The sequence below is a fragment of the Nycticebus coucang genome, chromosome 12 (assembly GCF_027406575.1).
Source record: "Nycticebus coucang isolate mNycCou1 chromosome 12, mNycCou1.pri, whole genome shotgun sequence".
In the NCBI taxonomy this organism is placed as follows: Eukaryota; Metazoa; Chordata; class Mammalia; order Primates; family Lorisidae; genus Nycticebus; species Nycticebus coucang.
In genome coordinates, this window is record NC_069791.1 from 112,252,533 (window position 1) to 112,280,219 (window position 27,687).

Sequence of the window (27,687 nt, forward strand, 5' to 3'; positions counted from 1 at the left end):
GACTGCAAACTAGTACAACCTTTCTGGAAGGAAGTATGGAGAATCCTCAAAGCACTCAAGCTAGACCTCCCATTTGATCCTGCAATCCCATTACTGGGCATCTACCCAGAAGGAAAGAAATCCTTTTATCATAAGGACACTTGTACTAGACTGTTTATTGCAGCTCAATTTACAGTCGCCAAAATGTGGAAACAGTCTAAATGCCCACCAACCCAGGAATGGATTAACAAGCTGTGGTATATGTATACCATGGAATACTATTCAGCCATTAAAAAAAATGGAGACTTTACATCCTTCGTATTAACCTGGATGGACGTGGAAGATATTATTCTTAGTAAAGCATCACAAGAATGGAGAAGCATGAATCCTATGTACTCAATTTTGATATGAGGACAATTAATGACAATTATGGTTATGGGGGGGGAACAGAAAGAGGGAAGGAGGGAGGTGGGTGGGGCCTTAGTGTGTGTCACACTTTATGGGGGCAAGACATGATTGCAAGAGGGACTTTACCTAACAATTGCAATCAGTGTAACCTGGCTTATTGTACCCTCAATGAATCCCCAACATTAAAAAAAAAAAAAAAAAAAAAAAAAAAGAATCAGAACCTGGCCTTTCCAGCATATCTCCCTGTGAGACTTGTTGGCAGTTAGGCCAACTCTCCCTTAGGGTTCTAACAAGTTCAGGAATAGATTTACCATCACCTTTATGTAGATAGTATTGGAGATGGAACCCGAGCCTGAGATCTCACTGAGACTCTCCACTATGGCTAATGCTACCCCTGTGGAAATCATGACCATAAGACCCCATTAGTCAGGAGCCTTAACAACTAGTGGCAAGGAGCCTCAGAATTACAATTTTTTATAAAATCAGTTTCATAATATTTTAAAAAGAGGCTCTATCAGATGGTTTCCAGGGATGCCTTCTTCCATGCACTGTCCAGTGGCCCTGGGGTGTGAGCCTCTTCTGAGGCTACCTGTCAGTGAAGCCATCCATTCTGCTCCAATATGGGGTACCAAGCTGTGGAGATGCAGAGAGGGCCAGGCTGCAAATGCAATATTCCTCTCCTGGAGAGAAGCAGAGTTTCCTCCACATCCATAGACATGGAAGGGTGAAGAAAGGATGAGCGCTTCTTCCACATGCTGTGACATGAGTCCTGAGAGGTCCCTAAGGTGGCAGAGCTTCCTCCTCCCACTTCTAACACTTGCCACAGTGCTTTGCACACATGGAAGAAAGTAATTCTTCATCAAATGAAGACTTTACTTTTCTCCTAAACTATCTGAGTTTAGACAATATTGATCATGATCCACAACAAAAATACATTTTTATTACCATCTAGTACACATAGATGCATATCCGTATGTACAGATTTAATTCTGAAAAAAGTTATATTAAAAGAGCCAAACTTACCTCTATTATATGGGATACGCTCTGATGTTTTCTAATTTCTTCCTTTTTTAAAAAATGCTGATTATAACTCAACAATTGATTTCACAACCCATTGAGGTAATGTGGCCCACAGTTTTAAAACACTGTCATAAATCTCCACTTTCATCCCTAATTCTGTTGGGGAGTTCCTCTCTTCTCTGTTGTCCCAGAATTGCCCACCCACAAGGACAACTGTATCAAGGCCTATCCTCAAAGCCTTCCCCAGCTCTGTGCCCAGCACTGGCCCAAATCCCAAGGTTGTAAAATAATGACTATGATGTAACCCCTACTTCAAGAAGCCAAGTCTACTGGGTGAGACAAGTTACCATTATATGATACACTTTCAGTCATCTCCTCTTCCTCTGAACACAAAAACACTTGCCATTTGCATTCAATCATTTATTCAATCACTCATTCCCTAACTTGACTCACTCCAGCACCATTTGTGTAAATAACAGTTAAATGTTTGTCAGAAGATGAATCTATCTAATAGGGTTTCTGTATTTTGCAATCTTGTTTGCCAAGGGACAATTTTCATGAACTCTAAATTAGGAACTGAAATGCATGGTCACTGATTTTTGGAGTTAATGTCCCATTTATTACCTTGTGTAGCATTTATAGATATGGCAGGTTCCCAGATAAATTCAATTTGGCCTCAGCCTCTTAGAGAAGGCTAGGAACTAGAGTAAATCCAAAGACCAACCTTTTAGACACTTAAAAATAAATAGAACCTACTTGAATATGTCCGTCTATTTCATCTATTTTTGACTCTGTGCTGCAAAGCCACCTGACATATGTGGAAAAGAGTGCCAGGGGGTGCCACTGAACAACAGCCAAGTTTTCCCAGGGCAGTTGCCTATTTGGTTGACCAACTTGGTACTTAATACTTGGAAATTCTTTCAAATGCCCCAAACTTTTCAAAGAAACTGATTAGATGCAATATTTTAAACTTTGCTTCAACCAAAAAAAAACATAACCTAAATCAACCTGACAGCAAGAGTTATACAAAGGATAAGATTCAAATTCCTACTTTTGTGTGTGTGTGTGTTTTTTTAAGACAGGATCTTTTTCTGTCATCCAGGCTAGAGTGCAGTGACAACACTGTAACTCACTGAAACCTAAGACACCTGGGCTCAAGCAGATCTCCTGTCTCAGCCTCCTGAGTAGCAGGGACTATCGGTGTGTACCACTATGCTCAGCTAATTTTGAAATTTTTTTGTATACCTGAGGGTCTCCATATATTGCTTAGACTGGTCTTGAACTCTTGGCCTCAAGTGATCCTCCCTACTTGGCCTCCCAAAGTGCTAGGATTATAGGTGTGGGCCTCTGTGCTTGGTCCAAACCTCTGTTTCTACCTTCTAACTTCTCTTCCTGTTACCTCCCTGCATGTACCCTCCATTCTGGGTACACCAAAGGACGTGCTGGTCCCACTCTTCACCAAAGCTTTCTTAGCCTTCCTGTGATAGTCAAACTCCAACTCATTAATGGAGGATAAGAACAGGTACCACCTCCTCCAGGAGCCTCCCTGCTGACCTCTTCTCCATCTCTGTGCCAGTTTGAGCTAGTCTCCCTCCCCAGCAACTTCCCTTTATCACAGCATTCAGCACACCCTGATCCACTGGTTGTCTACACAACTGTCTGTATCACAAGATAACATTGCATCTTTATTCCCCCATCTTTTAGTCCTTCCGTCATTTAACAGCAGGCAGGCAAATATTTATGCAAAGAATAACACTGCAGGTCACAAACGAAAGCCAGGATTTAAAAAATCCTACAAAATACCTTCTTACTCTATTCTCTGTGTTTCTATAAAGAACACTGAGCATATAAACGTAAGATATCTAGCAATATACAAGGATAAATATAACTGTTAGTGGTGGATACTTCAGAAAAAAATTTTTTTTTCTTCATTTTGAGACAGTCTCACTATGTCGCCCTCAGTAGAGTGCCCTAGTGTCACAGCTCACAGTCACCTCAAACTCTTGGGCTTAAATGATTGTCTTGCCTCAGCCTCTCAAAGAGCTGGGACTACAGGTGCCTGTCACAATGCCTGGCGATATTTAGAGATGGGGTCTCGCTCTTGCTCAGGATGGTTTTGAACTTGTGAACTCAGGCAATCCACCCACCTCAGCCTTCTAGAGTGCTGGGATTATAGGCATGAGCTATCACACCTAAACAAAACCTCAAACGTTATATGCAATTATCTTTGTTACTAAACAGAAGGGCACTAGACAATTTTTCCTTGTTTTTCTATTTAGTTTTTAATCTATTAATGAAAATGAAATATCACTTGTTTAATATTAAGAAGGGAAAAATTAGTTGGTTTTTAGGTTTTTTTTTTTCTTTATGAGCATCACAGACCCACTCATTTTACTTCTTCAAAATTTATTTTAAGAAACTAATCCAAAGGTTGGGTGCAGTGGCTCATGCCTGTAATCCTAGCACCTAGGAGGTTGAAGTGAGTGAAATGCCTGAGCTCAGGAGTTTGAGACCAGCCTGAATAAGAGCAAGACCTCGTCTCCTATTAAAAATAGTAAAATTAGGGTGGCGCCTGTGGCTCAAAGGAATAGGGCACTGGCCCCTTATACTGGAGGTGGTGGGTTCAAACCCGGCCCCAGCCAAAAACCACTAAAAAAAAAAAAAAAAAATTAGCTGGGCACTGTGGCAGACACCTGTAGTCAAGCTACTTGAGAGGCTGAGGCAAGAGGATCTCTTGAGTTCAAGAGTTTGCCATAGCACTCTATCTAGGGTGACAAAATGAAATAGGTCTCAAAAAAAAAACCTAATCAGAAATATAGACAAAAACTAAAATACAAGATTCTAATTAAAGTGCCAATTTAAAATAGCAAAAACCTGGACATAACTTAAACATCAAAAATAAACATAGCTAAATAAATTATGTCTATAGGTACAAAGAAATATAATGCACCCATTAAATGAAAACTATTCTAGACAAATGTATAATGGAATGAGAAATGTTCCTAACATACGGCTAACTAAAAAAAAGCAGATCCAAAATGTACTTAAAGAACCCAATTAGTATTAGAAATGTTATGTGTGGGGCGGTGCCTGTGGCTCAAAGGAGTAGGGTACTGGCCCCATATGCCAAAGGTGGCGGGTTCAAACCCAGCCCCGGCCAGAAACTGAAAAAAATGTTATCTGTGAAGACCCAAAACCATAAAACTACTAGAAGAAAACACAGAGGAAATGGTTTAGGACACTGGTCCAGGCAAAGATTTTTATGGCTAAGACTTCAAAAACACAGGCAGCAAAAATAAAAATTGAGAAATGGGACTATATTAAACTGAAAATTTTCACAACAAAGGAAACGATCGACAGGGTGATGAGACAACATGTAGAATGGAAGACTCTTCACCAAACAAGGGGCTAATGTCCAGAATACGTAAGAGCTCAAATAACCTGGCAGCAAGAAGACCCAAATAATCAAATTACATAGTACGCAAAGGAAGTAAATAGAACTTTTTCAAAAGAAGATATATAAATAGCCAACAAACATATGAAAAATGCTCAACATCACTAATTATCAGGGAAATTCAAACAAAAAAAATGAGGTATCATTTCATCCTGGTTTGAATGGCTAGTAAGAAGACAAAAATGACAAATGTTACCAAGGATGTGGAAAACAGGGAACCGTTAACACTGTTGGTGGGAATGAAAATTAATACAGCCATACTGAAAAACAGTATGGAAGTTTTGCAAAAAACTAATAATAGAATTACCATATGATCTAGTAATAGCCCTACTAGGTAGTTAAAAAAAGCAAAGGAAACATGTATTGAAGGGGCAGCTGCATCCCATGTTTATTGTAGCACTATTCATGAAATCAATCTAAATGTCCACCAATGGATGAATGGGTAAAGAAAATGTGGTACTAGTCAGCCACAAAAAGAATGAAATCCTGTCATTTGTGACAACAAGAATGAGCCTGGAGGACATTATGTCATGAAATTAGGCATAAAAAGATAAATGCCACATGTTCTCTCTCACAGGTGTAGCTAAAAGAAGTTTTGAGCTCAACTAACATAGGAAGTAGAGAATAGTACTGTGGGCATTAGAAGTTGGGAAAGGTAGAGGGGAGGGAAGGATGGGAAAAGATGGACTAACGGATACAAAATTACAGCTAAATGGGAGAAAGGAATTCTGGTGTTCTATTCCACCACAGGCTAAATACAGTTAATTGTGATTTACTGTATATTTTCAAAAAGCTAGAAGAGAGGATTTTGAATGTTCACAACACAAAGAAATGATAGATGTTTGAGGCGATGGACATGCTAATTAACCTGATTTGATCATTATACATGGTATATACATGTATCAAAATATCACTCTGTATCACACAGTTATGTACTATTATTATCTGACAAATAAAAGGGAAAACTGTTACAAAAATATTCATCTAGACAGAGTGAAACAACTGAAAGGAAATATTAAGCAAAATTTTACTAGCATTCATGTCTCCGTTATGAGATCATGATTGAATTGTTTTCTTCTTTATATTTTCAGATATTTTTCACATTTTCAACAATGAGTGGATTTACTTCCAAAATTGGGGGTGGGAGAGCACAAGAAAATCAATTTTTTTTAAATTTAGAGACAGAGTTACTCTATCGCCCTCGGTAGCGTGTCGTGGGGTCACAGCTCACAGCAACCTCCAGCTCTTGGGCTTAGGCAACTCTCTTGCCTCAGCCTCTCGAGTAGCTGGGACTAGAGGCACCCGCCACAATGCCCAGCTATTTTTTTGTTGCAGTTGGCCAGGCCTGGTTCGAACCTGGCACCTTCGGTATATGGGGACGGCGCCCTACGCACTGAGCCATAGGCGCAGCCCCAAAATCAATTTTTTAATAAGTGCTACTGCAAATAAATTTGATATTTACTGAATAATTTGATAGTGCAACACAGAGCAAACATTCTCAGATCTAGGTAACACAGGTCCTAACAAAAATATGCCCGGGATTTAGATAAGAAACAGTGTAACAGAACATGAAAATTCAGTCTCTATGGAGCACAAGCCTCTACATCTCTTCTGGTTCTGTTCAAACTGCCAGGGGACATGCTGATGCTTTAAATATCAAGGACTTGGGAATCCTCTGGCAGTTAGGAAAGTTTTTGTTCTATTCTCATACCAATTAAATGCCCTAAAGAATGCTAACTAGAGAGAATGTAAGTTATTGTCACGCTCTTAAATCTGTCTGATAAAGATTTCATAGCAGAGATACATAAGACTGCTAATTCTCAAAATTAAACACATTTGTGGAACTGGAAAATTAGAAGGTTCTTAATAAATGGTATTAAAATTTTCCACAGTGCTTTTGATGAATTAAGTGATTCAGAAAATTTTTAATAAGTCAGTTGCTCTTAAAAGTTTTCATGTCAGAAGATACCTACATAAAACAGACATTCATGCACTTTGCTAATGATTTTCCTTTAATAAACTGATGTGCTCTATAGCCACTACTGTAAAAATATTGCCTGCATAAAAAGAAATATAGTTGGTCCCCCAGGTTTTATGTCTGTGGATTCAACCAACATGGATGAAAAATAATTGGAAAAAAAATTTAGCTGCGCATGGTGGCATGATGTCTGCAGCCCTAGCTACTCAGAAGGCTGAAGCAAGAGTCTTTCTCAAGCCCAAGAGTTCAAGGCTGCAGGGAGCTATGACTGTGCCACTGCTCTCCAGCCTGGTCAACAACAAAATGATTATTGCTGAAAATAAAAGTCTGCACTACACACATACAGAATTTTCCAGTCATTATTCCCTAAACAATATAATGTAACAACTATTTACATACATTTATGTCATATTAGGGAATATAAGTAATTTAGAATTTTTATTATTATTAAATCATAGCTGTGTACATTAATGCAATTATGGAGTACAATGTGCTGGTTTTATACACATTTTGAAATACTTTCATCAAACTGGTTAACACAGCATTCACCTCATTTTCTTAGTTATTGTGTTAAGACATTTATATTCTACACTTAGTAGATTTAACATGTACCCTTGTAAAATGCACCATAGGTGTGGTCCCACCAATTACCCTCCTTTCCCCCATCCTCCCCCCTCCCCTTCCCACCCTCTCCTCTTTCCCCTTCATCTTGGGCTGTAGTTGGGTTACAGCTTTCATATGGAAGTGTGGGTGTTTATAAATTGGTTTCATATTAGGGCTGAGTACATTGGATACTTTTTCTTCCATTCTTGAGATACTTTACTAAGAAGAATTATGTTCCAGCCCCATCCATGTAAACATAAAAGAAGTAAAGTCTCCATCTTTTTTAAGGCTGCATAATATTCCATGGTGTACATATACCACAATTTATTAATCCATTCCTGGGTTGATGGGCACTTGGGCTTCATCCATGACTTAGCAATTATAATTGGACTGCAATAAACATTCTGGTGCAAATATCTTTGTCATAAAGTGATTTTCGGTCTTCTGGATATATACCTAGTAGAGGAATTGCAGGATCGAACGGCAGATCTATTTTTAGATCCTTAAGTGATCTCTAAACTTCTTTCCAAAAGGAACATTTGCATTCCCACCAGTAGTGCAGAAGTGTTCCCTTTTCTCTACACCCATGCCAACATCTATAGTTATGGGATTTTGTGATGTGGGCTAATCTTACTGGAGTTCAGATGATATCTCAGGTGGTTTTGATTTGCATTTCTCTGATGATTAAGAATGAACAGCATTTTTTATTTATTTTTTTTTTTTGCAGCTTTTGGCTGGGGCTGGGTTTGAACCTGCCACCTCCGGTATATAGGGCCAGCGCCCTACTTCTTTGAGCCACAGGCGCTGCCCCAGATGATGAGCATATTTTCATGTGTCTGTAGGCCATGCACCTGTCTTCTTCAGAGAAGTTTCTATTCAAGTCCTTTGCCCACCTTGAGATGGGATTATTTGTTCTTTTCTTGCTAATACATTTGAGTTCTCTGTGGATTCTGGTAATTAAACCTTAGTTGGAGACATAACCTGCAAATACCTTCTCCCATTCTGAGGGCTGTCTGCTTGATTTACATACTGTGTTCTTGGCTGCGCAGAAGCTTTTTAGTTTGATTAGATCCCAGTAATGTATTTTTGGTGTTGCTTCAAGTGCCCAGGGGGTGGGGGTGGGGTGCTCCTCATAAAATATTCTCCCAGGCTGATTTCTTCAAGTATTTTCCATGCACTTTCTTCTAGTATTTTTATGGTTTCATGTCTTAAATTTAAATCTTTTATCCAGTGAGAGTCTATCTTTGTTAATGGTGAAAGGTGTGGGTCTAGTTTCAGTATTCTACAGGTCACCAGCCAGTTCACCCAGCACCATTTGTTAAATAGGGAATCTTTTCCCGCCTGAATATTTTTGATTGGCTTATCAAAGATCAGATGAGGGTAAATAGCTGGGTTCATCTCTTGGTTCTCTATTCTGTTCCATACATCTACCTATCTGTTTTTGTGCCAGTACCATGCTATTTTGATCACTATTGAATTACAGTATAGTCTGAGGTCTGCTAGCATGATTCCTCCTGATTTGCTTTTATTTCTGAGTCATGTCTTGGCTATTTGAGGTTTTTTCTGATTCCATATAAAGTGAAATTTTTTTTGAGGTCTTTAAAGAATGACAATGGTGCTTTAATAGGGATTGCATTAAAATTGTATATTGCTTTGGGTAGTATGGACATTTTAACAATGTTGATTCTTTTTCCCAGCCAGGAGCATGCTGTTCTTTCATTTGTTAATATCTTTAGCTATTTCTCTTCTCAGAGTTTCATAGTTCTCTGTATAGAGATCTTTCATGTCCTTTGTTAGGTAAACTCCCAAATATTTTATCTTCTTTGGCACTACTGTGAATGGAATAGAGTCCTTGACTGTTTTCAGCTTGACTATTGTTGCTATATATAAAGGCTACAGATTTGTATTGATTTTGTAACTTAAGATGCTGCTGTGTTCCTTGATCACTTCTAAGACTTTTGTAGTTGAATCCCTGGGGTTTTCCAGATATACAATCATACCGTCTGCGAAGAGCAAAAGTTTGATCTCTCTGACCCTATATGGATACCCTTGAGCACCTTCTCTTGATCGCCTGATTGTGATGGCTAAGACTTACATTACAATGTTAAAGAGCAGTGGAGACAATGGACAACCTTGCCTGGTTCCTGATCTGAGTGGAAATGATTTCAATTTAACTCCAATCAATACGATACTGGCTGTTGGTTTGCTGTAGATGGCCTCTATCAGTTTAAGAAATGTCCCTTCTATACCCATTTTCTTAATTTCTGATCATAAAAGGATGCTGGATATTATCAAAAGCTTTTTCTGCATCAATTTAGAGAATCATATGGTCTTTGTTTTTTATTTTGTTTATGTGATGTATTATATTTATAGATTTACATATATTGGACCATCCTTGAGACCCTGGGATAAAACCAACTTGGTCATGGTGTATAATTTGATGTATTGCTGGATTCTGTTTGCTAGGATCTTATTGAATATTTTTGCATCTATATTCATTAAAGATATTGGTCTATAATTTTCTTTTCTTGTTGGGTCTCTTCCTGGTTTGAGGATCAGGGTGATATTGCTTCATAGAATGTGTTGGGAAGTATTCCTTCTTTTTCTATGCTTTGGAAAAGGTTATGTATTATAGGTATTAGTTCCTCTTTAAGGGTTTGGTAGAATTCTGATGTGAAGCTGTCTGGGCTCAGACTCTTCTTTTTTGGGAGATTTTGTATGGTTGATGCTATTTCAGTACTTGATATAGGTCTGTTCAACTTTTCTAATTCTTTGTGGGTAAGTCTAGGAAGGTAGCGCGCCTCCAAGTGTTGGTCAATTTCTTTCAGATTTTCCTATTTCTGAAAACAGAGTTTTTGGTAGTATTCATTAAGAATTTTTTGAATTTCTGAGGTTTCTGTTGTTATTTTGCCTTTGTCATTTCTGATTGATGAAATTAGGTATCTTAATTTTCTATTTCTGGTTAGGCTAGTCAAGGGTTTATCTATTTTGTTAAACTTTTCAAAAAAACAACTTTTTGATTCATTGATCTTTCGAATAATTCTTTTGTTTTTGATTTTAATTCAGCTCTAATTTTGGATATTTCTTTTCTTCTGCTGGGTTTGGGATTGGAGGTGTGCTTCCTTTTCCAGTTCTTAACATGTCCCATTAAGTTGTTGACTTCCTCTTTCTGTTCTCTTATGAAAGGCTTGCAGTGCTATAGATTTCCCTCTTAGAACTGTCTTTGCAGTATCCCAGAGGTTCTGATAATTTGTATATTCATTATCATTCTGTTCCAAAAACTTGGTAATTTCCTTATTTATCTCCTGTTTGACCCAGCTATCTTTCAGCATAAGGTTATTTAGTTTCCATGTCTTTGTATGAGTATGCAGATTCCTGTTACTGATGAGTTCAACTTTCATTCTGTGATGATCTTGGAAAATACAAGGAATAATTTCTATTCTTTTAAATTTGCTGAGGTGACTTGTGACCTAAGATGTGATCAATTTTGGAGGATGTTCCATGGGGTGATGAGAGGAATGTGTATTCAATTTTGTTAGGATGAAATGTTCTGTAGATGTCTATTAAATTCAATTGTACGGTGAAGTTTAAGTCCAAAATTTCTTTGCTTAGTTTCTTCTTGGAGAATCTATCCAACACTGCCAAAGGAGTGTTAAAATCTCCGACTATCATGGTGCTGGAAGATATCAAATTGTTCATCTCTGTTAGGGTCTTGCTTATAAATTGAGGAGCTTTTTGGTTGGGCGCATAAATGTTAATAATTGATTTATCATCACGTGGAGTGTTTCCCTTAACAAATATGAAATGACCATCCTTGTTTTTCCTTCCTTTTGTTGGTTAAAGCCTAATGTATTGCAAATAAAACTGCAACCCCTGCTTTTTTCTGTTTTCTTTTTGCCTGGATTATAGTTGTCCATACCTTCGACCTGAGTCTATATTTATCCTTGAAGATGAGATTCTTGTATGCAGCAGATATCTGACCTAAGTTTTTGTATCCAGTCAGCCAACCTGTGCCTCTTTAGCAGACAATTTAAGCCATTCGTGTTAATTGAGAGTATTGATAAGCCTTGTAGTATTTTGGGTGTCAAGTTTATTGAAAGACCAGTTGATGTTTTTAATCTTTTTGCCACTGTGGAAGTTGGGTTTTGATCAATAATTTCTGAGTGAGTTTACCTTGGTCATAGAGCATTGTGGTGGCATTATGGAGGATGGGTCTGAGAATATCTTGAAGAGCTGGTTTAGTTATGGCAAATTTCTTCAACGTGTGAATGTCATTAAAGTATTTGACTTCTCCATCATAAATGAAACTTTGTTTAGCTGGATACAGGAGCCTGAGCCGAAAGTTGTTTTGAGATTGAAGGTTGATGACCATCCTCTTCTGGCTTGAAAAGTTTGTGCAGAAAGATCTCCAGCCATTCTAATATTCTTCCTCCTGTAGGTTATGATTTTCTCATATCTGGCTGCTTGCAGGATTTTCTCTTTCATATTAACTTTGGTGAAATTAATAATGTGGTCTGGAGGTTGCTTTATTTGGATTGAGTCGTGCTAGGGTTCTGAAACTGTCTGCTATCTGAATTGCAGTATCTCTTGCCATGTTTGGAAAGTTTTCCTTTAAAATCTCTTGGAGTAGCACATCTGTGTCTTTCAGATCATTCTCGTCACCATCAGGAATTCCAATAAGGTGAATGTTTGCTTTTTTGGAGTGGTCCCACAACTCTCTCACGGAATGATCCGTCTTTGCTCTCCATTTCTCTTCATTGTTGAGTATTTGGGAGCATTCAAAAGCTTTGTCTTTAATGTCTGAGATCCTTTCTTCTGTCTGCTCCATCCTATAACTGAGAGATTCTACTGTGTTTCTCAGATCTTTGAGGGATGCAACTTCTTGTCTCAATTTGTCAAAAATCTTTGGTAATTTTATCTTTGAATTCATTGAATTCTCGAGCCAACTTTTAAATGACTCCTTGAACTTCTAATTCCAATTTTACTTTAATTCTGTTAATCTTATTTGCTATTCAAATTCTGAACTCAATTTCTGACACCATAGCCATTTGTTTATGAATAGGATCTTCTGTTGCATCTCCTTTGTCGTAACTTAGGGGGGTTGATCTACTCTGGTTATCCAGGTTGCCCGAGTTTTCCCGTTAATTCCATCCCATGGTTATTTTCCACCATTTGTTTAGAGAGGCTTGCAAGGTGGAATTAAATTGAGGGCTCCTGGGGATGTAATTAATCAGCCCTTTACCAGAGTGCTGGGACTGGTGATGGCAGCTTTTCCCCTATGGCTTTACCAAGGTCCCATTCAGTACTACAGCCTGAGACTCTGGGGACCCGCTTGGTATGATGGTGCTAGGTTGGTCTGTCTTGTATTTAGTTAGACTCTGACCAATCCTACTGGATCTGTGACTTTGGGTTGAAATATCAGCTGTAGAGTAATACAAGCAATTCAGACACCCTGCCCCCAATTGGCAATAATTGGGAGAGGAGAATCAGACCCTCCCTCTATAACACAACCAGGGTATAACCTTCGGAGGGTCCCCGGGTGATGGCCCAGATCAAGAGTTCCAAACCAACTGTCCCAGTCAGCACAAACACAAATCAAGTAGGAGAGTTCAAAAGGTCTCCAGCAACTGGACAGCAGGGATCCACTGGAAGCTCAAGTGTAACTCGTTCTGGTGGTCTGAGGAGTAAGAAAGGCCCACCGAGCAAAACAATTATTGCAGGGGAGCTGGGCCTCTTTTTCCACTTTGCATCATTATCATCCTCAGTCACTGGTTACCCCTGCAGGGCCGCAGCCCAGCTCTCTCTAATACTCAAGTACACCAGGGATTTGCACCTAAGTCAAAAAAGAGACAACGCCTCCCCAACCGGGCCATCTCACCGTGAGACCTGTAGGCAGGACTAGTTCAGGCCTGATTCCCTCTGGTGATCATTGGAAACTGGGAAGCGTTCCACCTGTGTCTGTGCCCAGCCAGGGGTTACGGTGGAGGAGTGTTTCTCTCCCTCAGAGACCACACCTCTGCCTTGGCCACACTCTACCTCTGGAACCCCTGCAGGTCAGGTCAGGTTCCCCCCACTCCACAGGATTGGGGAAGTTTCTCTCCCAAATTTGACCCCAGTGGGAGGGACCGTGGAGCCGCCACTACTGTCAGGGGTGGTGCTGCTACTGTTGGGGGTAGTGCTGCCAGTCTGGGGTACTGCTGTGTGTAGGTCACAGGAGATGGGTGGGGAGCTGGAGGGTGCAGTCACCAGCTGCCAGCTGCAGGAGATGGGTGGGGAGCCAGAGGGCAGAGTTGCTGTCCCTGGGCCCCACAGGCCATGGTTGCAGGAGCTGGGCAAGGAGCCGAGCTGCCCAGTGAGGGTCGCCAGCCACAGGGGTATGGAGAGCCAGTGGGCAATGCTCTGCAGGTTGCAGAAGCAGGTTCTGGCAGCGCCCACTTGGTCCAGGTGGTCAGTGTCCCGGGTCCCGCTATGCTCTTTCCAATACAGGGCAAGTCTCTCCCATTGTGACTCCTCGCCTCTATTAAAGTTATAGTTTCAGTGCAATTGCCCCACAGCTCATGAGATGCCCCGCCCTAACAAAAATCTGCGAACACTCTGGATTTTGCACGGGGTAGTCTTCTAGATCACCAGGAGAGGGGGGAGGGGTGGATTGGGATTCAGAAAGTTAGGGAGAATATTAGATCAACTTTTGGCCCAGGCAAGAGACTGCCTGGGCTTGCAGCAGAATCTCTCTATGGAAGGAGTCCTGGCCCTCAGTTGTTCTCTCTCCTTTGGTGAAACAAAAGGTCCTCTGTTCTCTACTTGCCTCAAGCTGCTCTCAAAAGGGGCTGAGGGGAAGGATTCCCATCCTCTTTTGGATGGGTTTTGTACCTGAAATTTGTTTCCTTGGAGTCCCAGCTTGCCTCAGCAAGGGTGATGCGGACCTATTGATACTATTTCTCACCTCAGCTCCCGATCTTCCGCTTCATTGGGTTGTTTCTGGCCATTATTTCTCCCTCTGAATGGGAGCCTCTGATGAAAGCTGGCTTCAGTTGGTCATCTTGCCTCTTCCCCAATTTAGATATTTTTTTAAATATATGAGAGGATGCATACAGGTTATTGAAAATACTATATTATTTCATATCATGGACAGGAACATTCTTAGATTTTTAAATTTTTTTCACAGTAGACTAAGCTGGTAAATGGATTTTTATATCTACAGGGGATCCTGGAATCAATCTACAATGGATAGCAAGAAACAACTGTACATTATTTTTAGAATCCAGTACTTACAGCCTAACAATCATATGGCTTCCTTCCCAAAATAAGCTTATTTAATACAATTTTCTTTTTTAGATGGAGTCTCACTCTGTTGCCCCAGGATAGAGTACCTTGAGGTCGGCCTCAGAGATCCTCCTGCGTCAGCCTCCCCAGCAGCTGGGACTATAGGGCCCACCAGGTTTTCAGGTCTGACCATCCAAGATGATTTCTTACTTGACCGCTTTGAGAAAAATTCTTAAATGGTGAGAATAAGTGGCCTCCTCCATGGGATGAAGTACCACCCTGGCCATGTACTGGCTCATCTGAAGAGCCAGAGGGAAAAAATGCTGAATGTGTGGCTTATGCAGGTCATCTGAACACTGTAAAGTGACCCATGACCCCTGTCTTCACAGCAGCAACAAACAAAATGCAGCAGAAATCAAACCAAACAGCATTTAGTAGAAGGGTTTTGTTGTTGTTTTTAAGATATAGTTTCATTCTGTTGCTTAGCTAGAGTACAGTGGGGTGATCATAGCTCACAGCAGACTCCGACTCTAACTCCTCACTCAAGCGATTCTCCTGACTCAGCCTCCCAAGGAGCTGGGACTACAGGCACATACCAACATGCCCAGCTAATTAAATTTTTTTTTATTTTTTTGTAGTGATGGAGGTCTCAAGATTGCCCAGGCTGGTCTTGAACTCCTGGGCTCAAGCAATCCTCCTGCTTTGGCCTCTCAAATTGCTAGGATTTCAGGCATAAGCCATCATGCCCAGCCAGAAGGATTTTAATAATTACTATAAGATTTCCTATAGAAATAGAACTTTCATATTAAGACCTTGAAAATCCTGCTTTCAATTAGTATTGCTAAAAGAGAAACAGGTGTCAGTTAGAAAGCAACTCCTTACATGTAGATAGTTTGTAACAGAGCCAAAGAAGCCATTATGAGCTGCTATATAAACAGGGATTTAATGATTTTTTCAGCGTTACATTATTGATCTAACAGGCCCTGTTTCTGCTGAAATGAGTAAATAATTTGTTTAAGATAACATTAATAGGATTTGCAGCACATCAGATACCCTGGTCCCTTTCATCATTAAATTTACTACTATAAAAAACCTTCCCATTGTCTTCCAGAATATCTGAATAATTTTAGAAATCACATCAAAGATCAGAATATTAGATCCATCCATCATATGCAAAAAGGCATCTGTAAGTCATAACATTATGAATATAATTTATTTGATAAACATTCAACTTTTACTTACTGATATCAGACACTACTACTCTACTAAAAACACAATGGTGAACAAGAGACACGGCCCCTACTATCAAAGCATACATAGTCTATCTGTGAAAGCAAAGAAACAAAGTGTAAAGGATCCTATGCAAGCACAGAGACCGGGGCCCATTCGTCTACAAAGGGAGCCAGAGAACACATCCATGAAACTCTCCTTCCAGCTGCAATGAGGCAGGAAGGTGGCAGAGCCAGGTTATGGAGGGAGGGGAGCATAGTAGAGGATGGCTTCTGGCAAAGGAAACTATGGTCAGAGGCACTGCATTTTCAAATTGCCAGGTGTTTTGTTAAGAGTTGCCTTTCATGTAAGGAAAGAGTGGTGGAAAGTTAAACTTTACTAGCAAAGGAAAGACAACAGTCATCTATTTCTTAACCTGGAAGGAAAAAAAGTAAAAGATCATCATTTCACCTTGGTTCATTTCCCATATTCCCCGTCAGAACACACATTTATTTCTTCATGTCACGGTGTGTGCTGGGCATGAGAGAGGAGTCAGTGGAGAACAAGATAAACCCAACACTGCCACTGCCTTCAAGGAGGTAGCTCCAAGGAGCAAACGGACAAATACAACAGAGTGCTTCTGGGGCTACATATGATTCTGAAAAAGTCCCGATTTCAGTTATCACTGAGTAAAATGTTTTAAAGCTACTGTTTGAAGGATCTTCCAGTTGTAAGTAAGAGAGCATTCATTATTTTACAAGAGATATGGAGTAAAAGGAACACCGCAACAATCTCTGACATCCCACATACAGAAACAAGAAATTAAGCTTGCATTTTGAAATAAAGACTACTAATTATTGTTTTACAAACTCCAAAACACTTTTACCCACTCTCATTTTTCTTTTATTTTTTGGCAGTAGAGATGGGGGTCTCAAACTCCTGGCCTCAAGTGCTCCTCCTGCCTTGGCCTTCCCACGTGCTAGGATTATAGACGTGAGCCACTGTTCCTGGCCCACACTCTCATTTTCATTGTTCACAGCAAGGGAGGCCAAGTAAGTATTTTAATAATTACCTACCATTTGTCAAGCACTGATTGTGAAGTGCCAGGCTCTTTGCTGGAAACTTAATATACATGACCTCATTTCATCCTCATGACAATCTTGCAAAGTAACTACTATCATCTCCCTCTCAAAACCAGGAACCTGTAGCTTAGAGGATTTACATAATGTTCTCAAAGACACATGGCTGGCAAGTGCTAGAGCTAAAGTTAGTTCCCATGTCAGTCTGTGCATCTCCCTCCATCCCAGTGCGTGACTTTAATGTCAGCCAAACGTGACCAATGAGGGAGCTAAAAAGTGGACCCTGAACAGAAGAGATGGAATGAAACTGAGGGTTGTGAGTTTTAGGATTAATTTTCTTTTAGCCACACTGAAGCCTCACTACAATCTCAACCTCAGGGCTCCTGCCCCTCATTTAAAAGTTATTTTTAGCTCTTTAAATAACCATAATAAAAGCTAAAAGCTATGCAAAGGTTTATATGCACAATCTGCAGTAATCCTCTCAATCACACTAACAAGTCTATACTAGTATTCTCAGTTTACAAGGAATAGCAGGAGCTTATTGAGTTTAAATAACCTGCCAGGGTCATAAAACCATAGATTGTATAGAGTACAATTAACCTTTTACTCTCTATAGCATGGCCCACTGGTATTCCTGCCATGCTCAGATAATTAAAAATACCAAAATATTCTGATATGAATTTGTATGTTTTAAGAAATTTTCGTATATAATTACTCAATGATTACATTATCAGGATCATATAGTTTTAGTGTGTGGCACTTTGTTAAATAAAAAAAATTAGACTTTTTTCCACACCTTTCCCATTAAACACCATTGGATACATAGCTTAACAATACATATTTTCAACATTTTAATCCAATTTCTTTTCAACTTAGGAAAATACTGTAGAATGTTTAGTGATGGTTAGTATTAAAATTATTCAGGGTACAAGAGATTTGTTGCTCCACTTTTTAGAATCCTATTTTAAAAGCAAATAAAATATTCAGTTTATTTGTTTATAAAATAATATGATGTAACTTTAATGGAGTAAATAAATCACAAACGTTTATAAGTAAATGGTAAAAGTATAGAGATGAACAGGTCAACATAGGTATCACTTTTTGGTGTTCCCTACTCCTCTCCATTTACTGTAGGTACTTCTACTTATCAAAGTAAATTTGCATCTCAGTTTAGAAAAAGTGCAATGTAGAAGGAACAGAACAGAGGTTTAGTGAAAAAATACACCATGCACTATGCCTAACCCATCAAAAGACTGGTCTCATTTTCTCATCTATACATGATACTACTTATTTCCTTTATTTTGGAGATAAGCTAAAAAAAAAAAACAAAAAAAAAAATGGGCAGCAATGCTTGTGTACAAGTTGACTGAACTCACAGCTTTTAAAGTGAGGGGGATACGTGGGAGGGCAAGCTCCCACTTTACTAATATTCAAAACAGATGTCCAAAATGCTTACCAATCTGTACTTGTTCTGGCTGGCTGAGAGAGACAAATGCTGATGTGTCATCAATCCAGGATATCTGAATGTTACCTGAAATATAGAAATTAAAGTAAAAGTGCATATCTGACCCTTTAGAGAGCTACTAGGATTTAATTTGTATATCTCACACATTTGAATGTGTGCTATAATTTAAAGGGAGAGGAGTTGCTTTAAAATTGGATCAACACTACACGGATTTAACCTGCTTAAAACTTAAATCTTACTACAATACTCATTCAGGTTAAACTTTAAGAGAGGGCACAAACCAGGGGGAAAAAGAAGCTGTCAGAAGTTTGTTTAAACACAACAGAAAGAACCTTCCAAATAAAATCCTGGGCCACACCATGTTCAATCTAATTTTATACCAGGGTTGGATACTTTTTTCACTTATCAAGATCACCAACAAAAATCAGAGATCACATGGGTTCAAAACTACAAATAGGGTAGTGCATGATGGCTCACGCTTATAATCCCAACCCTTAGGGAGGCTGTACAGGAGGATTGCTTGAGGCCAGGATTTCAAGAGAGATCTTCTTGCCTTTGCAAAAAAAAAAAAAAAAAAATTTAAAAATAGCCTGGTATAAGGCGGTGCCTTTGGCTCAAGGAGTAGGGTGCTGGCCCCATATACCGGAGGTGGCAGGTTCAAACCTGGCCCCGGCCAAAAACTGCAAAAAAAAAAAAAGCCTGGCATAGTGGTGCACACCTTACCCAGCTACTCAAAAGGCTGAGACGGAAGAATCACTCAAGTGAAGGAGTTCAAGGTAGCAGTGAGCTATGATTGCACCACTACACTCCAGCCTGGGCAATAGAATGAGACTCTGACTCCAAAAAGGGAAAAAAAACCACAACAATTTATTTTTAGAGACACCAATTTTAAAAATTAAAAATGGGGGACATGAGTCAATAAATATAAACAGCATTAAGAAAAATTCAGTATTGGCATCAAAGCCAGGTAAAGAGAACAAGGTAGCAGGACATTGTGGGAGACAAAGAAAAGAAGCCAGAGGAAAAAAACAAAACACACTTACAGAGGGAAGAAAAACAGAAAAGCAAGGAGTGAAACAGATGATGTTCCCATACAGAGGGGAACTACTCAATAAAGACTAAACACAAACAATGGAAAGGCAGAGCCCACTTAGGAGGAGGCAGATGATGATGAGAGGTAGGAAGTTGAAGGAAACCAAAGGGAAAAGCAGAGATCTAAATATTCTGCTACCACGCTTCTCAAACAAGTACAAAACACTAGATTTTACAAAATAGGCAAAATCAACATCAGAATTTAGCAATAAAAAAGTTTTTATTCCTACTAAAGGGCTGGAAATTTTTGAAAATTACTTTGTTTTACTAACAAAGGAAAAAAGAACACTTTCTGATTTCAGCCACACAGTAAGGCACCATACTAACCTTCCCAATTACATGTAGTCCTAAGTGCATGTGTTACCTTTTATTTTTTGAGACAGAGTCTCACTTTGTTGCCCTTGGTAGAGTGCCAGTGTTAGAACTCACAGCAACCTCAAACTCTTGGGTTTATAAGCGATCCTCTTGCCTCCGTCTCCCAAGTATCTGGGACTAGAGATGCCCACCACAATGCTCAGTTATAGGTGTTACCTTTAAATAAATACTAGCTAGCATTTACTGAGTAGTTATTGTGAACCACATACTAAATGCCTTCCATGGACTAGCTCAATCCTTATAATATGCTAATAAAATAATATCATCATTGTCACCTCTTATGATGAAATAAAGATAAAGAGCGGGTATTTGCCCATGGTATTCAGCTAATTTTTAAAATTAAACTGAAAAAAAAATTCTACTCAAAGAATTTTACTTAATTTAGCCAGTAAGTTTGACTATGTAGGGATAGAACTCAACAAGAAATAACAAAAGCTTTCAAATGAAATAAGCCTTGACATTCAATTGTATTTCTAAATCTTCATTCAAATTGAAAAGCAAGACTAGAATTTCAGAAAGGTTAGGAAAAATTTCCAGAAATATACCTTTTGCATATTTTTCTAAAAAAGCTGTAAAGTAAACTTACAAAAGGTAAAACATGCTTATTTTAGAAAATAGAAAAAAGCATAAAGAAAAAAATTAATCCTATTTACAACATTCAAATACTTTCTGTCATGATACTTTCTTTCAACCTAATCTCCATAATCCTTTAAAAATAGTGTTATATAGGAAGCCTACTTTATATCTGCTTTTTTCTTCAAATGTTAAAATATAAACACCATGTCTTAATAAATTCTTAAAATACTTTTAAAATGGCTACATACTGTCCCTTGAGATATATCAACATTTACTAAATATTCTTACTATTGGACATTTAGGTTTTTGTTGCCTTCACTGAATCCAAGAATCTCCAAAAACAATTAAATATTTCATTTGTTCAAATAAAGAGGGGACTGCTACAGGCTACCCAAGCAGAGTGGTCTTTAAAAGCCCCTCATCAGAAGACTGCTCAAATTAACCTAAGCATGTGCCCTGATGAAAAGGAAAGAGAACTGCCTGACCTCATCTGGATAACAAATCCTGATCTGCTCAAACATCTATTTGTTGCTTTGATTCTTCTATCTCAGGCAAAGACCACCTGTCTTCATGAAACAGACATTTTCTCTAAATTTAATCTTAAAAATGACTTACCCTCAGCCTAGGCTGTTCTCCCTGACCAGCAGTTAGGGCAGTCATAGTAACGGTATTTTGCTTTCTATGAATTAATAGCATTTCATTGCAAGATGCTACTAAAAGTTTGTCAGATAGTATTAGAGCAAAGATAGAATCCTAAACCAAAATAAATTCCATGAGTGAAATTAAGACCTTGAATATCAGCATTCTTTTTTGCCCAAGCTGAAGCTATCTACCTTTGACCATCTACATCGAAAGAATATCAAAATCCTGAGAAGGAATCTGTACTTGTGATTTACTTACCAAAGGCACTGAAAAGTCGGTAAAGGTTGCTGGCTTTCCATTCTTTGGGGAATGTCACATGGAGAACGTGGTCACGTTTAGGTTGCACTACAAGACAAATTTTTGATGTGATGTTGATAGTTGAAAAGTGATCAGGTATACCAGTGATTCTCGGATGACACTATAATATACAACTCCTGAACTTCTTAGGATTAATAGAATTATGGTAATCTAGACGTTAGGTTCCGATACTTTAAGGAACTCACAACAATTTGAACCCTAGCAATTCTATGCACAAACATGTCTTCTCCTGAAATTCCTGTGCAAATTATTTAAAAGGGGGGCAGGGGAAGGACTCTATGCAATAAGTTTCACTAAATATTTAACTTTCTCCTTTTAATCTTTCTATAAGTTTTTTCTTTTTAAGGCACTTTCCAAATAGACTAATTGTTTTTAAGCAGAGGCACTCTTGAGTCACAATCTTATGTTCTTAATATCACACCCACCAGTTAACTATGCAACTCTAAGCAAGAGACCTAACCACTAACCACTCTGGGCTATTTATTGGGAATGGCAATATTTAGCTTTCAGAATAATTGTGAGAATGACAGACTAAAATATAAGTCTAATACAGAGGGTAAGCCAAAAGTATGTCCTCAAATTATCACTGCAACAATTATCACCAAGTACAATTCACCTATCTCTACATACCAATTCCATGTTTTAAGGTAAATAAATCAAGGACAGAAGAAAAAAAGAAGCAACTACCTCCCAAATAGACTGGCCTTTCAAGATTTTTAAAACAGAAAAACAAAAAAAAAGAGAGAGAGAGAGAGAAAAGAAAATCAATCTACTAAATTTAAATATGTACATACTCAAGCAATTGGAAAATAGAAATTAAGTTATTTACACCTAATATACCTTAAAATCTATTATAAATATTTATTGGAAATAATGAAATTAGAGCTCTGAGTGAAAATGAAATGATAAAGAGAAGATTTTTTTTTTTTTTTGTAGAGACAGAGTCTCACTGTACCGCCCTCGGGTAGAGTGCCGTGGCATCACACGGCTCACAGCAACCTCTAACTCTTGGGTTTACGCGATTCTCTTGCCTCAGCCTCCCGAGCAGCTGAGACTACAGGCGCCCGCCACAACGCCTGGCTATTTTTCTGTTGCAGTTTGGCCGGGGCTGGGTCTGAACCCGCCACCCTCGGCATATGGGGCCGGCGCCCTACTCACTGAGCCACAGGCGCCAATTCAATCAATACATAAACTGAAAAAATATATTCACAGAGGTGACTAATGAAGCCCAAAAGGTCCCATTAACTTAAGCACAGTCCTCGTAATAGCCATAAAATCACTGCCCTTTTTTAAGTAAAAGGGCTCTTTTGTTAGTAATAGTTTTCCAGTTATTCTTTCTATATCACACACTTAAATGTACAGATGCAATAAGAAAATAAAAATTTACTTACAGTCTGGTCCTTCCAAGTTTAGATAGGGGATATCCATGAGTCTCATAAGAAATAACCTACAAAAAGAAAAACTAATGGGCTATTTACTTTAAAAAGGCCTAGATAGGCATTTATTAAATTTTTTAGTAGAAGTGCCTTAAGTATATTAGTCTATGTCTAAAATCATTTCTAAAGCTCTGAAATTCGTTCTAGAGATTTTTCTCTTGGGCCAAATATTTATCATAAGTAGGAAAAAGAAAACAAAACTGGTAACCCAGCACCTACAACAGTCCTGGCACCTAGTTCCCGCTCAATAAATATTAGCTAAATGAATGAAATTAATAGTCAAAGAATAAAAAGATAAAGTCCTGTGCAGAGCTACCTTGTTAAGTTAGTTCAAGGAACCTGAAAGAAAACAAATATTAACTATTTTACCAAACTATGAACAAGTGTTCCCACAAATTACAAAGGTAACTCTTATGACTAGTGTTAGTGAGCTGAGGATGACAGAGTAGGTTTCTTCTTTTTAATAAAACACGAGTTGCCAGATGAATGCTATTCTCTTTGGGTGAACTACACAATCTGAAATAAGTGACTATCTCAAAAGCCTGTATCATTATTATCATTTAAAACATACTAAATACACAAAGCAAAATAATCCTTGGTAAAAATAAAAACAAAACAAAAACAAAACTATCACACTAATATAAACCATAGCAGTCATTTTATGTGTATCTTCCCAAATGGATACAAAGACACTTTTAAAAGATCGCTTGTAAATTACAACTCTCTGTAATGCCATTCAATTTTCTTTTATTTGGCAAGATTATGTACAAAATATGAGGCATTTTGCTGTCTGTAAGATGATTTTCATGACTTTTACTTAGATAACAATGTATTGTGCATTTCTGGTAGAGACCACATTATCCAGCAAATTAAAAAAGGCAATCCAAGTGCCCAAAAAGCAATTAGTTTGGCTTCACTGACCTGCAATTAAGGCACATTATTACCAGGCATTCAAAAGCCAAGCAGGGCATGAGCTAGTTTACAAATGGAACCATCAGCATCGAAAACACTCTTCTATTGTTAATGTCAGAAAAAACAAAGTCAGGGTACTCTGTGGTTTGAAAATTTGTTGTCTGGCCTACAATTTAATAAACCAAAACTATAGTTAAGAAACCAAATTTACCTTTAGTTCACTAATTTAGGATCAAGTTTACTATTCTGATTCTGTTAGTTACTTTACCCAATTTCATCAATACTACCTGCAATGCCAGAAGACAACAAACGGTATATATCAATCGCCCAGCATAATAGGTTCTCCAGTCAGCATTACTACCGACCACCAGAACCGAGAAAGTTATTCCTGGGTTAGAAAGCTCAATACTGTCATGTTGCATATAATTTTCAATTCTTCATTTAGTAAACTTAAAAAAACCAAATTAGGGTGGTGCCTGTGGCTCAAGGAAGAGGGCACCGGCCTCATATACCGGGGGTGGCAGGTTCAAGCCCAGCCCTAGCCAAAACTGAAAAAAAAACAAGAAAAAGAAAAAAAAGACCCAAAAAAGTCTAATAAAAAAAAATACCTTAAAAGTTAGTAAATCAGAACAAGCATCATAAAAATAATTTAAAATTTCACACTAACTTTAAGAGAAGAACCCAAGCTAATCAACAGCATGCTCACTGCTGTGCTGTCAAATATGCCCATTATCAGAATCAACCTCGAGATTCAATGACGTGGGGCTCAGTAAATTATAGCTCAAAGATTCAACATAATATCAAACATCAAAATAACTATGAAAACGTCAAAACATGAATAACTTGTGATACAACCTTAAGTTTTAAAAAAAGCATAAAATTTTATGCTATGATTGTATCTTCATAAAATATTTATGTGATTAAACCAATAATAAAAAGTAACTCCAGTACCTCCTCCCAGCAAAAAAGAAAAAACAAACACTTTGGGGGACTCTGAGCTTTGCTTTCCAAAATTCCTTTTACTATCATTTTTTAAAGCACTGGTTCTCAACCCTCCTAATGCTGTGATGTATTTTCATTGTTACAAAGGGGTTGCAAACCACAGGTTGAGAACTACTGCTTTAAAGGCTACCAGGCCTGAGGAGCCCAGGAGAAAAAACTAGAGACTTTCTCAGAAAAACCCAGCTGAAAATGCCATTTGAATTAACCCTGCATGTCCTGTGCACTATCTTAGCTGACTGTTGGGGACAGGGATATAATAAATAAAACCACAACCCTGAATCTACAATTACTTTATTTCTTCTAAAATTTTGTTTTACTTTATTTATAGAGTCATGAAACCTTGGTAACAAATTAAAAAAACCTATTGTCCTATAAATACAAGATTATACTTGAAAAAGGAGGCTTTTCCAATTTCTCTTACCATGTAGATATTTTAAAACTTTTTTGGAAAAATATCTTTGGTCAAGCAATGTATAGGCTATTCATTCCCTAATATTTCATTTGATTCTAAGTATTATCTCTGATTAAAATAAGTAGAAGTTCATTTTCAGCTAAAGTACTCCCCACCCATATTTTTTCTTTCTTAATTTAGCCAACCCTAGGCTATCTTGTTTGCTTACTTAATAGTACTTAACAAAGAGAGATTAAAGATGGCCGCCAAGTAACAGCTTCTCTGCAACTGGGCACGGTGAGTCTGGGGAGATAAGACTCCAGACGTCTCTGGCTGGTGGGATCTGCCTATAATCATCCCTTTGAGGATACAGGGAGTCAGCAAAAGACTTCAGGACCCCAAGGGAGGACAAAAACAGTGGAAAACTGGCAAGTGGTTGCGTGTGTTCGATCGACCTAATCACGCCGGCAACTGTAAGTACAAGCAGCAGTGAGACTGCAAACCGGAAAGGCCTTACCTGTAAACTGTTTCAGTGTTTTTGGACTTGGCACTCAGTTGAACTGCCTTGGGAAGAGCTTGAGCAGGAGTGCGGAGAACTTTGGGCATTGTCTGGGGCCCCAGACAGAGCCACTGAGCTGGGCTGCAGGGAGCCATTGTGTGAGAGAACTGCCCCAGCAAGCTCTGCCCACAGTGTCCCAGAGCAAGGATCGGGCGGGACCTAGTAACCTAGTGACTGAGCAGCCCAAAGGCAGGGACTGAGCTGCCTTACAGCCTTAACCCTTAGGGGCAGAGTGAGACAGTTTCGGCACACTGGAGGCTCGGGCTGTTGCCCTGGGTAGAGTGCCGTGGTGTCACAGCTCATAGCAAACTCAAATTCCTAGGCTTGGTGCTGCCCGGACCTCCATAAGATCTGTGCCGCAAACCCGCACCAACCGGGCCTCCGCATGCCCTGACCAGGAACTGTAGGAGCCATGAAACTCTGTGTCCTCCCAGTCTCCACACTAGCCCACTCGTCTGGCCAGGGATACTGGTAGCTGCGTGCCCTCTGGAGCCCTCCCTGCCTCTGCGCAGAGTCCTTCCCCTGGCCAGAGACTGCCGGAACATTGACCTCTCTTTGCCAAACTCACTGGGCGCCAGGCACTCCCAGAACCATGGGCACCACCTCCCGCCCTGTTGCTGGATCTGGGTGTGAAACACACCAGAGTTGCTTCCACAACGAGAACTCCCTAGCGGGAGCAGCCCCAGAAGAACTACACACTGTCACTCCCTACAAAGATCAAGCAACAATAGAGTGATCCCGCTGGGATCTAATCTTGGAGAGACACCTCCTCAACTCTCTGGACGGCCAGAGGAAACGATGAAAAACAATCATGAGGCGAAATCAACAGAAAAACTCTGGCAATATGAATAATCAGAGTAGATCAACTCCCCCAAGGATCAATTGGGCAGACACAGCACAAGATCCAATGCACAAATAAATAGCTGAGATGTCAGAAATCAAACTCAGAATCTGGATAGCAAATAAGATTGAATTAGAACTCCAAGCAGTAACCCAAAAGATATCTCAGGAATTCAACAAATTCAAAGACCAAATGACCAAAGATTTTGACACATTGAGACAAGAAGTTGCATCCCTCAAAGATCTGAGAAACACAGTAGAATCCCTCAGTAACAGAATGGACCATGCACAAGAAAGGATTTCTGACACTGAAGACAAAGTTTTTGAACTCTCCCAAACTCTCAAAGAGGATGAGAAAAGGAGGGCAAAAACACATCACTCTGTTAGAAAGCTCTGAGATAATTCGAATAAAACCAATATTCGTCTTATAGGGATCCCCAAAAGCGACAAGTGGCTTCACAAGGCACAGAGGCTCTTCTCCATGAGATTATGAAGGAGAACTTTCCAGACATGCCAAAAGATTCTGAAATAGCAGATAGCAGACAGTTTCAGAACTCCAGCACGACTCAACCTGAATAAGACATCCCCCAGACACATCATAATCAATTTCACTAAAGTTAATATGAAGGAGAAAATTCTGAAAGCTCCCAGACAAAAGAAAAACATCACCTACAAGGGGAAGAATATTAGAATAACTGCAGATCTCTCTGCTGAAACCTTTCAAGCTAGAAGAGGATGGTCATCAACTTTTAATCTCCTAAAACAAAATAACTTTCAACCCAGGATCCTATACCCAGCTAAACTGAGTTTCATTTATGATGGAGAAATTAAATACTTCAAGGACATTCACATGTTGAAGAAATTTGCCATAACTAAACCAGCTCTCAAGGATATTCTCAGACCTATCCTCCATAAAGACCAGTGTAATCCTCCACCACAAAAGTAAACTCACCCAGAAAATTTTAATCAAATTCCAACTTCCACAGTCACAAAAGGATTAAAAATGTCCACTGGACTCTCAAAAGGCTTATCAATATTCTCAATTAATGTGAATGGTTTAAACTGTCCTCTAAAGAGGCACGGGTT

General features: G+C 39.0%; 1 protein-coding gene across 4 annotated transcripts in view; it reads right to left on the reverse strand.

The window, feature by feature from the left end:
- PARN (poly(A)-specific ribonuclease) overlaps positions 1 to 27,687 on the reverse strand; it is a 272,151-nt gene that overhangs the window by 179,391 nt on the left and 65,073 nt on the right. For all 4 annotated transcript variants that reach the window (XR_008373466.1, XR_008373465.1, XM_053557661.1 and 1 more), the window contains exons 20-22: positions 22,853 to 22,908; positions 21,402 to 21,488; positions 18,450 to 18,524 (exon numbers count right to left, since the gene is read on the reverse strand). Coding sequence is in view for 2 of the 4 variants with exons in the window: in XM_053557661.1 (XP_053413636.1) it covers positions 18,450 to 18,524; positions 21,402 to 21,488; positions 22,853 to 22,908 (218 nt within the window). In the remaining 2 variants the exon portion in view is untranslated. The remainder of the gene's footprint in view (positions 1 to 18,449; positions 18,525 to 21,401; positions 21,489 to 22,852; positions 22,909 to 27,687) is intronic.